The 14,852-nt window shown below is 41.5% G+C and overlaps 1 protein-coding gene across 2 annotated transcripts in view; it reads right to left on the reverse strand.

The window, feature by feature from the left end:
- Positions 1-14,852, reverse strand: part of IKZF3 (IKAROS family zinc finger 3) — a 206,836-nt gene that overhangs the window by 58,650 nt on the left and 133,334 nt on the right. For both annotated transcript variants that reach the window (XM_030221341.1, XM_030221340.1), the window contains one exon: positions 13,548-13,664. In XM_030221341.1, the coding sequence (XP_030077201.1) occupies positions 13,548-13,664 (117 nt within the window). The remainder of the gene's footprint in view (positions 1-13,547; positions 13,665-14,852) is intronic.

Here is a 14,852-nt window from a genome sequence, read left to right on the forward strand (position 1 = left end):
CTGGGGGGACAGGTGAGTGACAGTGAGGGGTGAGGGGCAGGGAGTGGTGACAGTGAGGGGCAGGGAGTGGTGGAGTGACAGTGAGTGGTGCTAAGAATTACTGGATGAGAATTATTTATATAGATTTCTCTTGAGAATGTATATCTACCCATCCAGAGCTCGGAAAATGGGATGTCCTACAGAAGGCTCCAGCATAAAGTGTCGTAGCCCAGATACTTCTTATAAACATTGTGTTTGGGATTGTGGACCAATTTGTCACTTCTGCCGAACAGTTTAGGCTCATTTGAGTCATACGTATCAATGTAATTGGCAAGGGACACCTCATGTCTGTCTGCTGGAGAACTGTTACTATGATCAGAGAAGGGAACCGCGTTTCAAGTCTTTTTGTGCGAAAAGCTTCATTGATAGCCAAGCGCTGCATCATGGTCCAATGAATCCATCCAGAGGCCCATGCTTTAACACAATGGCATAATTACATGCATGAATTGCTGCGGATGGAGTGTATGTCTGTTGAGTATCGTGGTCGTATGTTTCAGAAGCGATTTCTCAAGACTTGGGCACCATTTGTGAACACTCTTACTGCCCGAGTGCGTTCAATTATTTTGAACAATTTGGACATTTAGAGGTATGTTTATTAAGGTGCGCTACAGGCGCATTAGCATTTTAACGCATGTTAAATGTTGACACGCATTAAACGCTAATGTGTCCATAGGAATGCATTGGCGCATTAGCGTTTAACATGCCTTAACTTTAAAGGCGCATTAAAAATGCTAATGTGCCTTAGTAAACATACCCCTTAGTTCTTAGATAGCTTTAATGTTTTCTGTTCCAGCAGGTCTATTGCTCTTTGAGGTATTTTGTGGGAAGGTAAAGGGGGAAAAAATTTTTCGGGGGGGGGGGGGGGGGGGGGGGGGGAGGGGGGAGAAATCCATATTTTTAGTTACATTTTCTATTATTTTTCTAACTTGGCATTTGCTGGCTGTGACTTGGTTGCTAGGACTGTTGTATTTTTGATTTAAACATTAATGCTTGTATTGTATTTATTTTCTTTAGGTGAAAATTTCAATAAACAGATTGAAACATAGAATAAACTCCATAAAGTTCTTTAATGAAAGTCCTTTCAACAGGTAACACTGGAGCCGATATTCCGACGGTGGGAGGTAGGTGGGCAGCCTCCAGCGGTCGGCGCTGAGCCCAGATATTCAATGCCGGGCTGTTTCCGGTGTCCGGCATTAAATATTCAGGTGTTTTTTGGCCGGTTTAAATTTAACCAGCCAAGCCGATATTCGGAACTGGCCGGTTAAGTTTAAACTGGCCAAAGATATTCCAGCGGCCTAATTTGGCTTCCAAACTTACCCAGTGATGTGCTGAATATCACAGATAGCTGGTTATATTGTACGACATAATCAGCTATCCTCTAAGTGCTAACCGACAATGTTCAGCGGGAGATAACTGGCTATTTCCTGCTGAATATTGTCGGACAGCCGGTTAAATTGTTTTAAATATCATGGGGGGGGAGGGGGGGGGGATTGTGCTCTACCAATGGAAATTAGGGCTCTGATTATTGCCCAAACTGCAGGTTGGAGTATGAATGGTGTTCAACAACACACTCTTTTGCTTGCTTACTTCAAAGGTGATCCAGGGAATGGGGCTAGGGAAGGGAAGCTGGCAGGTTTTTCTGTTTCAAAAAGTTGGCAATCCTACCTGGCCTCCTATGACACAGGGAATCCTAAGCCTGCCCAAAGGCCACCATGTCTAACATTGGTCCTGTCTAAATCCTAAATTCAAAAACATCAAAAAGAGCTGGAAAGGAGGCGAGTAAGTGCAGTTCTATGGTGCTTGAGCCCCAGCTGTGGCTTCCACGGCATAGGCTGCGCACAATACAGCTCTAAGAATAGAAGCAGCTTCTACATCTCTTCCAGCCCAGCCACTGGCTCATCCCCTTGATCTCTGCTAATAAGCTGTTTCCATTATGTAGGTATGGGGCTTGGGTTCTTTTTTTATTTTTATTTTTTCAAATTGAGAAACCATGACTGTGGGTTGAATTTTTAGACATGCAGGCATCCTCTCTCTGAGCCTCAAACACTAAAGGGGAGCTCAATCAAGAGGCATTTGCTTCCGGTTACATCTAATATGTGGTCACTGAGTGATGGAGAGTGGAACACACAGCAGGCTATTGTGCAAGAAAGGCGGCTTATCTGATCTCTATCTGGGCTGAGTCAAGTTTTCAAACAATACTATGACATAAAAAGGCTTTTTTCCCCCTTTTTTCTAGAGCTTCAGATACCTGTGGGAAGCTACTGCCAATGATTAAAGACCTAAGGGCGGTGAAAATAAAACATCAGTTACTAAGGACTCATCCCGATTCTCCTTTATGGAAGAAACATCTGCTTGAATTGTCTTCAGATCCATGAAGCACCAAGTTTATTCACGTTGGAAGTACACACTGTGATGAAAGCCAGACTGTGGAAATGCTTGTCTTTAGAGACCTCAATGATGGATTTCACCTCATCATTAATGGTCTAGAAATGCTGGTGTCTTGGTGTTGAGAAAATCTAATATTTTTGAGCCTTCTTTACAGGTGAATGGAAATAAAACCATTAATGGTCGGGCACGTAATTTGGGACAAGTGTTAGCGTCCTCTCTTTAAAAGCCCATATCAGAAAGGTCACGTGACGCGATGCACGCGAGCGGTCACTAAAAGATTAGCTCCGTGCCCTCTCTCGCATTCTAAGCTAAAACCCTCGAACTAAAAAACGGAAACCGGCTAAAATTTAAAATAAAGAACCCGTGAGGCTTACCCATCCACCTATCTTTTTGGATCGGAGGTCCGAAGTAGCAATGGCCGCTAAATCGCTTCGTAAAGGAAAAGCGGGAGAAGACAAGATGGCGGCACCGGCGAGCCCATCAAACTTGTCAGTTAGCTCAGCATGGACCGCCGAAATAGTGGGAGAAGTAACAGCAGCCCTGGAAGTTATTCTAGACAAAAAATTACAGGGACTGGACTCCAAACTAGTAGGTTTGCAGAGCGATATGGCGCAACTCGCCCAGGATATGGCGGGCTTTCAACAACGAACGGGGGCCCTGGAAGACCAAGTTACAACTATGGAACAGAGGTATGGTAAACTCTTAAAAACAGTGGAAACACAAGCCGAAAAGATAGAAGACCTAGAGAATAGGTCTAGACGTAATAACTTGCGTTTTGTTGGGCTACCTGAGGATATAGGGGAAAAAGAACTTCGCCCTTTCCTAGAGAAATGGTTAATGAGAGAACTAAAGCTGCAATCAGAAATGGGGCCCCTAATCATTGAGAGAGCCCATCGAATAGGCCCTATGCGACAAAGCGTGGGGAGGCCCAGAATAGTGATATGCCGAATACTTAACTTTAACCATAAAACTGCAATAATGCAGGCCATACGTGGTGGAACACCTCTGACTTATAACAATCAAAAAATCCTGTGTTTTCAAGATTATTCGAGCGCAGTGGCCGCGCAGCGGAAGGCTTTTTCACCGACGTGCTCACAACTAGTGCAACACAAGGTCAAATTCGCGCTGTTGTACCCAGCAAAATTAAAGATCTTTTACCAATCATCTGTTAAAATTTGTGAGACGGTCCTGGAAGCACAGCAATACATTAGACAAATACTGAGTGAAGGAGATGAATGACGGATCAGGCTGAGACTGGGAAGGACATGGAATAAAACAGTTGAATGTTGGAATTAAATCATGGACAATGCTGAAAAAGTTGATTTAAGGAAGTTAAATCTTTTGGATAAAATGACCTCAGTGATATAAAGCGACAGCCGGAGTTGGTATGATTACAGATAAATTCGGGGGTCACAGTAAACATAAGAACTGAATGATTATCGGCTCAGCTCCAGACCCTGACGGAGGCTCAGGGTTGAGTAGCAATGACATACATGGAAGCACCAACTGGAATACAATGGATTACAAACTCGGAAATGAAGCGGCAGAAACACTGCGAGTAGAAACTTTCAGAAGTTGAATAACAAAACCAAGTGCCCAGGAAGACATGATTCGGGGTGGAATAATGGGGACTACAATTTAAGAAATAATCAGGACGTGGTTTGAGCAGCCAACACGGAATACAAGTGGCCCATGACGGACTATAATAAGAATAAAAGGTGGAGGCCGCAACCTGAACAACCCTATTATACTTTTGGATTACAATTGCTGATGGGATGAGGCAACATGATCGTCCGTATACAGGAGTGTGGATTACAACTGCTGAATGAATAAGCAAAAACCAAGGCGAGCAACCACAGTCAATAATACTATCGCTAACCAACAAGAGTGGAACTTTTGAAATAACATGGAAGATACACTGGAAGAGTTTCGGCTGGTCTTCCGGAGAAGCTGGAATTGAACATTTACAAAGACAATGCTTAGTAGATAAAACCATGTCATCTTGTTAAGAGGGAAAGGAGGAAGACGGGGATGATGCTATACATGCAAGTTGTGAAAACACTAGATTAAGGAAATCATAACGTTATTGGTTAATGTTGGAGTTAATATATATAATATACAATGGGCCCCAATTATAGGAGAGGGCATAACCACAAGATGGGAAAATGTTATATTGAAACAGTTATTTAGAATTACAGATCACTGAATATGATAAGAGGTGCCCTTGAATATGAGAAGAGAGAGGGAGGAACGGGGAATTCATATAAGGGCTCACATATAGAAGAGGGAAGTAACCTTGCAATAGAAGCTTAATTATAAGGAATGTAGAGAGAGGCGTAAACGTGATTAGTCCCATACTAGGGACGGAACGTAGAGGGTTAATAGGGAACATGGGAGGGAGGGTAATAGAAGGGAGGGAGGGGATGTTAAGGGGAGGGAGGAGTTGGGGAAGGATAGGGCGTAGGGGAAAGCAAATAGACGTAAACAAGATAAGGAACAAGGAAGAGAGAAAAAATGATACTATGCAGCAAAAGAGAATGTGTGGGGACTACATGATAAGAGGGGGGAACCATAGGCTGGGGTGGTTGCTCCCGGATGATAAAGAGCTTCTGTGGGTGATCCGTAGCCACCACAACACGTGAAAGATGGTTAAAATAGTGACCTGGAATGTGGGAGGCATCGGGTCGCCAGTGAAGCGCTCTAAGATATTAAAATATCTACAGAGAATCAAAGCAGATGTCGCTCTTTTACAAGAGACACACCTAAAGGAGACAGAACAGGATAAACTTAAAAAATGGTGGGTGGGAGAATGCATTGGATCGCCTGCAAAGGGGAGAAAAGGCGGAGTGGTTGTCCTCATAAGAAAAGGGGTGGTGGACAAGATTTGCGATGTAATTAAAGATCCAGAGGGAAGGTACATTTTTTGTAAGGTACTTTTGGCAAAGAGGCAGATAATACTGGGCAGTATTTATGCACCAAACCAAATGGATAAAAAATTTTATCAACAACTATTGGGGCATTTAATAGGAGAAGACTCTTCCAGATTAATTTTGGGAGGAGACTTTAATACAGTATGGGACCCGCAGATGGACAAATCTAATGCCACACAGACACCATCTCACTGGATGTCAAAAGGTCTACCGAACTTGTGTTCACTTTTGGGCCTATTGGATATCTGGAGAGTGCTCCACCCACAAGATAGAGATTACACACATATGTCCAGAGCACACAACACACAATCAAGGATAGATTACCTGCTGGTGTCACGTACATTAATGGGAGAGATACAGGATACTCAAATAGGACCTTATGCAATATCGGATCATGCAGAAGTTTGGGCGAATTGGAAACCTGGGGAGGAGGGAGGTAAAGTTAGACAGTGGACATTCCCAAGTTACTTGACCCATAATGTGGGATTTAGGGAACATTTGATGAAAACTTGGAAAGAATATAAACTTTTTAATGAGAATACAGCCTCCGACCCAATAATATTCTGGGAGGCGGCGAAAGCGGTCCTAAGAGGAGAGATCATTAGTTATGTAAGCCAATTTAAAAAAGCTAGAGACAGAGAGATACTGAGGCTAGAAAAAGAAATTGTAACATTGAGGAAAAGATATGATGGGTCTTCCAGCGCTCAACTGAAGAAAGAATTGGTATCAGCTCAAGTGGCTCTAAATACTATTATACATGAGAGAGAGATGAAATCACAAGCTTATTATAAATTTCAATTATATAAGTATGGCAGTAAGGGGGGAAAGATGTTGGCCAGACTTATTGCCCAGAAACAGACATCGAGAAGAGTTACAACTTTAAAGGACGAGAAAGGAAAAATGTGCTTTAAAGATGTGGAAATCCAAAATATTTTTAAAACTTTCTACCAGAACTTATATGCAGAAGAACATAACTCAGGTCTTCCGAGCAATTTATATTTAGAGGGGGTGGCCCATCCGGTTCTCTCTGAAAGGGAACAAAAAGTATTAAATGAACCAATAAATATTGATGAAGTACATTGGGCAATAACTAATAGCTCTCCAGGGAAAGCGCCAGGACCGGATGGGCTAAGAGTAGAATTTTACCAACTATTAGGAGAAGAAATACAGCCTGCACTGGTAGAGACTTTCAATGGGTGGGTAGAGAGAGGATTTCTTCCTAGACAACTGAACATGGCTCAAATTATTTTGCTACCCAAACCCAAACGAGATCATACCTTGCCGGAGTCATATCGACCTATTTCTCTATTGAACTGTGAAATGAAGATATTTGCCAAGATATTGGCAGGACGCATGAGCCGCGTATTACCAAATTTAGTGCAAGAGGGACAAGTGGGATTTGTCAAAGGAAGATCAGTTGCTAAAAATTTGAGGAGAATTATCACAGCGCTGGAACATGTAAAGAGGGAGTTACAACCAACCTTGATGATCAGTTTTGATGCCGAGAAGGCATTTGATCGAGTTGACTGGAACTATATGTTCGACACGCTAAATGCCTATGGCTTTGCAGGGTGGTTTGTCACAGCAATTAGAACACTATACACATCCCCGCAAGCTAGAATAACGGTCAATGATAATTGCTCGGAGGCTTTTGAAATACAAAGAGGAACTAGGCAAGGGTGTCCCCTATCGCCACTGCTTTTTGCATTATACTTAGACCCCCTGATTAGAGATATTGTGGATATGCCGGCCATAAGAGGAGTGGTGTTGGGGAAACAGGAATTCAAATTGGCTGCCTTTGCAGATGATTTATTAGTTATACTTACAAACCCAGAAGAGTCCTTACAAGCATTACTGGAAGTGTTTAAAGAATTTGGAACCTATTCTGGGTTCAAACTAAATCTGGAGAAATCAGAAGCATTAGTTAGTAATATACAGAATACAGCGACTTGGCAGGGAACGTTTCCATTGAGAAGAGCAACTAAATCGTTTCGATACTTGGGTATACAGTTGACGCCAGATGTGGTAGAATTATACTCACTTAACATTAAGATGCTGTTGACTCAGACTAGACACCAACTCGCAAGTTGGAGTCAGTTGCAGTTGTCGCTGATGGGTAGAATATGCCTAATTCGTATGGTGATCCTACCTAGATGGTTGTATGTTATGCAGACCATACCAATATGTATAATGGGTAAAGATCTGAAAACATTCACTAAGATGGTAATGCAATTTTGCTGGGCCAATAAGAAAGCTAAGATGAAACAACAGTTCATGATGGGTAACTGGCAACAGGGAGGGCTGGGATTACCAGACTTGAAGTTATACAATATGGCTTGTTTAATGCGACATGTGAGGGACTGGATATTTGGAACGACATGGTATACACCATTAGCGTTAGAACAGGAATACTTTGGTCCATGGCGATTGGAATCCCTGATACAATTAGAAACGCCGCAGATCCCGGAGATACACAGGAATAACTTACTACTAAAATCGCTTAGGAGAGCGTGGCAATTCTTGGGGAACAGATTGAAGATGGGGAGAGGAGTAACAGAATTATTAACAATTAGAGGAAACCCAACCTTTACAGCAGGTATAGAAAACCTAGTTTTTCAGCGATGGGCAGAGAGAGGTTTGGAATGTCTGGAAGACGTACTAGATGAAAGTGGGAAAATTAAATCTTTAGATCAACTGTTGGGTGCAGATACAATTCAATGGGGTGACACATTTGCGCACTGCCAACTGAAGCATTTTATTCAGTCACTAGATCAAGGCCGATTGGAACAGAAACAGGGATTGAAGCTAAAAAAAATTTTCCTAGAGATTTCTGAAGAAGCACCATCAATTTCAGGGATACATAAGGCACTGTGGACACATGAGAAACCCAAAAACTTTCAAAAGTTAAGAGAGCGCTGGGAGAAAGACTTAGGAGTTACACTAGTGGGATGGGATGTAGAAAGGCAACTGAAGGGGATACCGAAATTGGTCAGTGGAGCCCAGTATAGGGAATGTGCATTCCGTTTTATACACCGAGCATATATGACACCTGCACAACTAGCAAAATTCGGGGGATTGCAGACGCCCTTGTGTGTGAGATGTGGGAGAACAGATAACACATACTACCATAGTTTTTGGAGCTGCTGGAAGGTTAGAAGATTTTGGGGAAAAATAACTCATTACATATCACAACTTTTAGGCCACAAGCTGGCAGGCACATCAGTGCAGATGCTGTTAAATTTACCGGGATCATTTAGAGGTCAAATACCGGAACATAATATATTTTTACGTAAAACAACACTGTTGGCAAAGAAATGTATCTTGCAAAACTGGACGAATGACATAGGACCAGATTATTGGCACTGGCGGAACCTCACCCACCAGTTAATGATGTGGGAAGCAAAAGAAGCCAACCGTTCATTGAAAAGAAAGAACACATTTATGAAAATTTGGGGTGCTTATATAGACTCTCTGTCTCATAAGGGAAGAAGTTTGGTCCTCAACACACTAAGATGTTAATAACACATATGTATCATTTTCAAATGGGGGGCGGGGAGGGGGGGTTGAGGGAGGTGGGAGGTGGGAGGGGGAGGAAAAGAAAATCTTTGGAGACAATAGCCACAAGTTGTTGTAAAAACTTTATTTGTCAAAAGTGGTTTCAATGATTGTAAAAAGTTTCTGTTGTGTCTTCAATAAAAACGTTGAAACATAAAAGCCCATATCATAAATGTGACTCAAATAGCCAATTTTGCAGAGATCACACTTTTATCTCCCTAAAAGCGATGATCAAATAGTGAATCAGTGATTATTGTAACTCAGTATACGTGGGCCTCTGTAAATTGCAAATGTCTCAAAATCCCACAGCACAGTTGTTAACTGGCTATTTATATAGGGGCTGAAGAAATGTGTTCTAATCACTTCCATATACAGAAGAATATATAATTCCCGTAAACAATGATGATGATGATGATAATAATAATAGTAATAATACAGGGGAAAAAGACCTCAAATGTCCAAACTGTGGCAGCAAGTCAGGTATCTTATGGATGATAAAGTTATTTAAAGAGCAGCCATGATAGAAGCGTTATCACTGATTAAGTTCATCTGTATGTGAGATTTATTCTGAATGGATGGTATGCAGTAACATATGTTTTGATATTTTGTAGGCATGATTTGGTTTTTTTTTTTTTTTTTTTTTTGGGGGGGGGGGGGGGATATTACTGAAAGCTAAGTGCTTCTTCCATTCATTCTTTTTATTGTATGAAGATAACTATGAAATAGAGTGAACAATATGACATTAAGAATTAAAAATATAATGATATAAGGGTTTTTTTAAGACTGATGAGAAAATGGAGTCCAATAAACGTCGGCAATAAGATACCTGACTTGATGCCACTTTTTGGACATCTAAGGTCTTTTTCTCCTCTGTACTGAGAATATTATTGAAAGCTAAATGCTTCTTCCATTCATTCTTTTTATAGTATGAAATTAACTATGAAACAGTGCACGATATGAAATGAAAAATTAAAAATATAATGATAACAATATAAGGGTTTCTTTTGAAGACTGATGAGAAAAATGAGTCCGATAAACTTCCTCCTGTATTATTATTATTATCACTGTTTATGGGAATGATATATTCTCCTGTATATGGGAGTGAGCAGAACACATATTTCTTCAGCTTGGTATTGAGACTTGAACTGCAAATGTTTGCTGAAAAACGAGTTTGCGCGGCGATGACATTTGAGGACATCATTGTCTCTTTCTCCCAGGAGGAGTGGGGATACTTAGATGAAGAGCAAAAGGAGCTTTACAGGAAGGTGATAAAGGAGAATTATCAGACCCTGATCTCATTGGGATTTTGTCTTATGACCCCGATGAGATGTTTTCCTCACATTTTTTTTTTTAAATTATTATATTTATTAGTTTTACCTTTTTACCAAGCATACACTTGAAATTTGCAATACAGGAATAAGAAAAATAATAATAAGGCAAGTTATGAAACTTAAAAACATATTTCTCTCTTTAGACCACAAAATCGTTAGCAGGGGGAAGAGACCATATTCCAGGAGAGGAAATCAATTAAAATAAGAAAAGGGAAAATCAATTTAGCATAGCACAACGCTCAGCATAATATTATTATACAATCCTTTTATCATTAGACAGTAAACTACCAACTACTTTAACACTTTTTTATGATTAATGAAAGCTTTCAGTTGTTCTGGTTGAAAAAAGACATATTTCAAACCTAAATATTTAACCACACATTTACATGGATAATTCAGGTAAAAAAAAGCACCCAACTCTAAGGTGTCTTTTCTCAGTGCTAAGAAAGCTTTCCTTCTTTCTTGTGTTTGTCTAGTTACATCGGGATATAACCATACTTTTTTACCATAAAATAAAGATTGTGAATTTTTAAAGAACAGTCTCTTAACAGCATCCATATCTTGCTCAAAGACAAATGAAATAACCAAAGTTTGGCGTTCAGTGTCTTCTGTTATTGTGGATTCCAAAATCTCTGTTATATTCAAAGCATTTTCATTTAAATCTTTTTGTGTAGAAAACCTTTCCACAATTTCTTCATCCTGATTCTTTTTAAGAGGAACATAGTATATCCGATTTATAGGGGGAATGTGTTCTGAAGAATAGTGCAAAGTTTCCACTAGATATTTTTTGAAGATATCAATAGGAGCATATCCCGAGCATTTAGGAAAATTTAAAATTCGCAAGTTCAATCTGCGATTGTATTTCCTCACATTTTTATGGTCACACAAAATGAGATACTTGTAACGTACTGTGACCCCTGAAGAAGGCATTTCGCAGAAACACGGACTGTGTTGGGTCCAGCTGATATCTGTGACTTTTTGAGGAAAATAAACCCTTTGGAAGACTTCTGATATCTGTTCATTCTTTGGAACATTCCTCCACCTTGTTTGTTTGTTGTTTGTTTGTTTGTTTGACTTCTGTGGAAGGACTTTCCTGCCTTTCTCCTTTTGCTTCTAAATTTAAAACTGCCTTTTATTTGCCTAAATTTATGAGCCTGTGCGTGTAAATGTTTAGTATATACGCATGTGCACATATACACAGGTCTATGCCAGTATGCCGCCTAAGCACTATTCTGTAAATACACGACAATCCTGCATAGTGCATATTTGTAAGGAGGGTGTATACATGGGCGGATCATGGGTGGGATGTATTTTCACTATGGACAGTGCTGATATTCAGTGCTGTCTTGAAAAAATTACCTAGATAAGTGAGGCCAAACAGATACATTTATTCATGTATATTCAATAAAAAACTTACTCAGATAAATTTTGCTTTATAACTAGATAAAGTTACCCGGCTAAATTTAGCAAGATAATTTTGCCACTTATCAGTTTGTTGAATATGGACCTCTCAATTTTTAAAGAAAATAAAAAAACAACATCTCTTGTATAAACATATTTTTAGGAGGCATGGAGGGCACTAGGAAGGAAGAAGGGAAAACAATGAGGAAAAGGTTTTCTCTCAGGAGCTAAAATTCAGAAATACTGTGAGAACAGAAAACAGCATTTCTCTAGTAGTTTTTCTCTGTTTGTAAAACCTTAATAAAGATATTTTCAAATAAAATAGAGACCTTTTTCCCACTTGGACATAGGTGTACTCTTATAAAATTATCCAATCAGGGGACCATTCTATAAGTGGGCCTCTCCTTTTGGAACCCTGATGCCATGTGGTGAGAACCTAATCTATATGAATCTGTGTGCCCAGATTCCATACTAGAATAACCCAGAATCGGCACACCTTACATTTACATGTCATAGACCCAATATTAACTGTGGGCACCTAAATGCAGCAAGGGTATGTGTAAGTTGCATGCAAAGTGGCAGCATTGCCCATGCCTCTTCTAAGCTCTGCCCACGTGACAGCCAAGTGGTTAGTGCAATGGACTTTGATCCTGGGGAACTGAGATCAATTCCCACTGCAGCTCCTTGTGACTCTGGGCAAGTCACTTAACCCTCCATTGCCCCTGGTACAAAATAAGTACCTGAATATATGTAAACCGCTGTGAATATAGTTGCAAAAAACCTCAGAAAGGCAGTATATCAAGTCCCATTTCCCTTTTACCCACTATGCCACTTTACAAGCATAAGTGTGCACTCACCTGTGAAAAGTGCCAGTATTTTGCACATTTACACACACAAGTGGCGCATAAATGCTAGCACTTCACATGTACACTGGGGCACTGAAAGGGCTGATCACTTTAATAGGATGATAAAAGCTATTTTTGCTTTGAATGCTGACAAGCTCCAAAACAATCAGATCAGTCACCAAGGTGCTACTTTCACACTGTCGTTGACAACAGCACTTGTGCTATATACATTTTTATATAAACTGGGAGAAAGAGGTTAAAAGTCTGACGCACATAATTTCTGGGCGCTTGGCTGAATGCCACAACTATGAAAACAACTTTAAATGGGAGATCTGTGCCAATATGCTGCCCTATATCATTCCATCTCTGCATGTGTGATGTAAGTAACCACAAGGTAACGCACATTTATTTGCTCTCTGCAAAGGAAATCAGATTCTACTGATACAGCAAGTTAAATCTTCATTTTCTGCCAATGCTGGGTTGATTTCAAAAGAGAATACAGGCATGAACAACTGTCAAAATGCAAACTACTTAACCCTGAAAATTAAAGATGTGTGGTGTTTTAGCATAGTTATCAACGTGGGCTACCGTTAAGATGGGTTACTTTACAGCATGGGTCACTAATAACTAGGGTTAACATGTTTTTACAATAACAACTATTGATAATTTCCCCTCTTAGTTGCAACAGGCCACAGATAAATTTCTTTGCTTAATGTTCCACTAAACAAAATCTTGCATTACAAATTCAGTTCTGAGCTGCAGCAGCCCAGTCTTCCAATGTACATGTTTCACACAATAATACACACGCACCTAACCTGAAGTATTATTATTCCAGTACTGAGACCACATACACAGTTTTGCTAATGCACCTCACTCTTGTTCTGCAACACGCTCTTGTTCCCCCCCACCCCAACCCCCCACCCACGGCTCTGCTAAATCACCTCACTCCTGCCCTGCAATAGCCACAAAGAAACCCTGAAGCAGACAGCAGGTTCGGTGGGTAAAGGCAGCAGTTGTTTTTGGAGCACACACATCAAATACTAGGAACTCCAACTTACCAGCCTCACAGCTGCCGGCACTCTGCAGAAAAACACGACAGCGCTCCTTGTGCTCCTCCAATGAGCTCCGCTGCTTATAGCTTCGACCACAGAACTCACATTTGTACGGCTTCTCAACTTCATGGAAAACAAGAGAAAGGGGAAATAAGAAGGTTCTAATCCCCCCAAAATATGCATGTACTCTGCACAAAACAGTAACTCTCCCTGGGCCTTGGCCTCCAAATCTTTCCCCCAATCGTCTTTTTCAACAGCAGCACAGCTTCTTCAGCATAGAGTGTGAGCCCTGTGGTACACGCTAATATTTCTGCATCCCTCACTCTTTCAACATCAGGGATGCCACTGATAGGCAGATGATCAAAAAGCCCCGTGATTTTCCAAAGAGATCTCTAAAAATAGTGCTGGAACAGCGCATGGCTTTAACGGACCTATAATCAGAGATAATTGCATGCAAATTTCAGCACACAATTCTCTCTGATCATGGGTAGACGTGCAGGAGGATTGTGCCTTATATGGTGTGAAGCCCTGTCCGGCGCATCCCAGGAAGCACTGGGCAGGGCTAGGCACTGCCATTTTGCAGGCGGCTCCGATGGAAGAAGAGGGAGGCCACCTCCCTCCTCCAACTTAAAGTAAGGGGAGGAAGGGCCGCTAGACCACCAAGTGGGGTGGGGGGAATCACCTGCGGTACACCAGGGACCTATGAGAGATGTTGGGGGGGGGGGGGGGCTGAAGACCCACCAGATCTCCAGCCCCCCTGAACCTGTGTCGAGGGGACTGGAGGTCCGCTGGATATCCGGTCCCCTGTTGCTGGGGGATCGGTCAGGGTTCCCGTGGGGGCTGCTTAATTGGGGGGAATGGGGGCCTGCTTGCATGCAAATGTATGCTGGACAGGGCTTATCATTCTTCCTCAATAGTCTGCAAACCCTAACGCCAGCTTCGAGCTGGCGTAAGGTTTGCCGCAGCCAGTGAGCCAATCGCTGATCATTGGGGATGAATAGGTTTAGCCCTGTTTTGCATGCATTTGCATGCTAGTTGCGTTCAGAGCCCGTGAGCGCATTGTTTCGCACGCTTGGGGGCTCTGATCATGGGGCGGTAGCAAACGCAGACGCTAGTATGGCGCTAACAGCCTCTAGCGCCTGCGTTTGCTTCTGATCATCGGCCCATAAGAGTTTTTCATTCTACTTACACAAAGGTGAGCACTGCTGTGTAACAGAAGCACTTTCCATTAGATACAGCTCAGACTAAACGCTTTGACTTTCTAATCTATTTAGCTCAGGCTTCTCGGGTGTCCAGCTGCTCTTTCCTTGC

Source organism: Microcaecilia unicolor, chromosome 12 (genome assembly GCF_901765095.1).
Source record: "Microcaecilia unicolor chromosome 12, aMicUni1.1, whole genome shotgun sequence".
NCBI classification, from domain to species: Eukaryota; Metazoa; Chordata; class Amphibia; order Gymnophiona; family Siphonopidae; genus Microcaecilia; species Microcaecilia unicolor.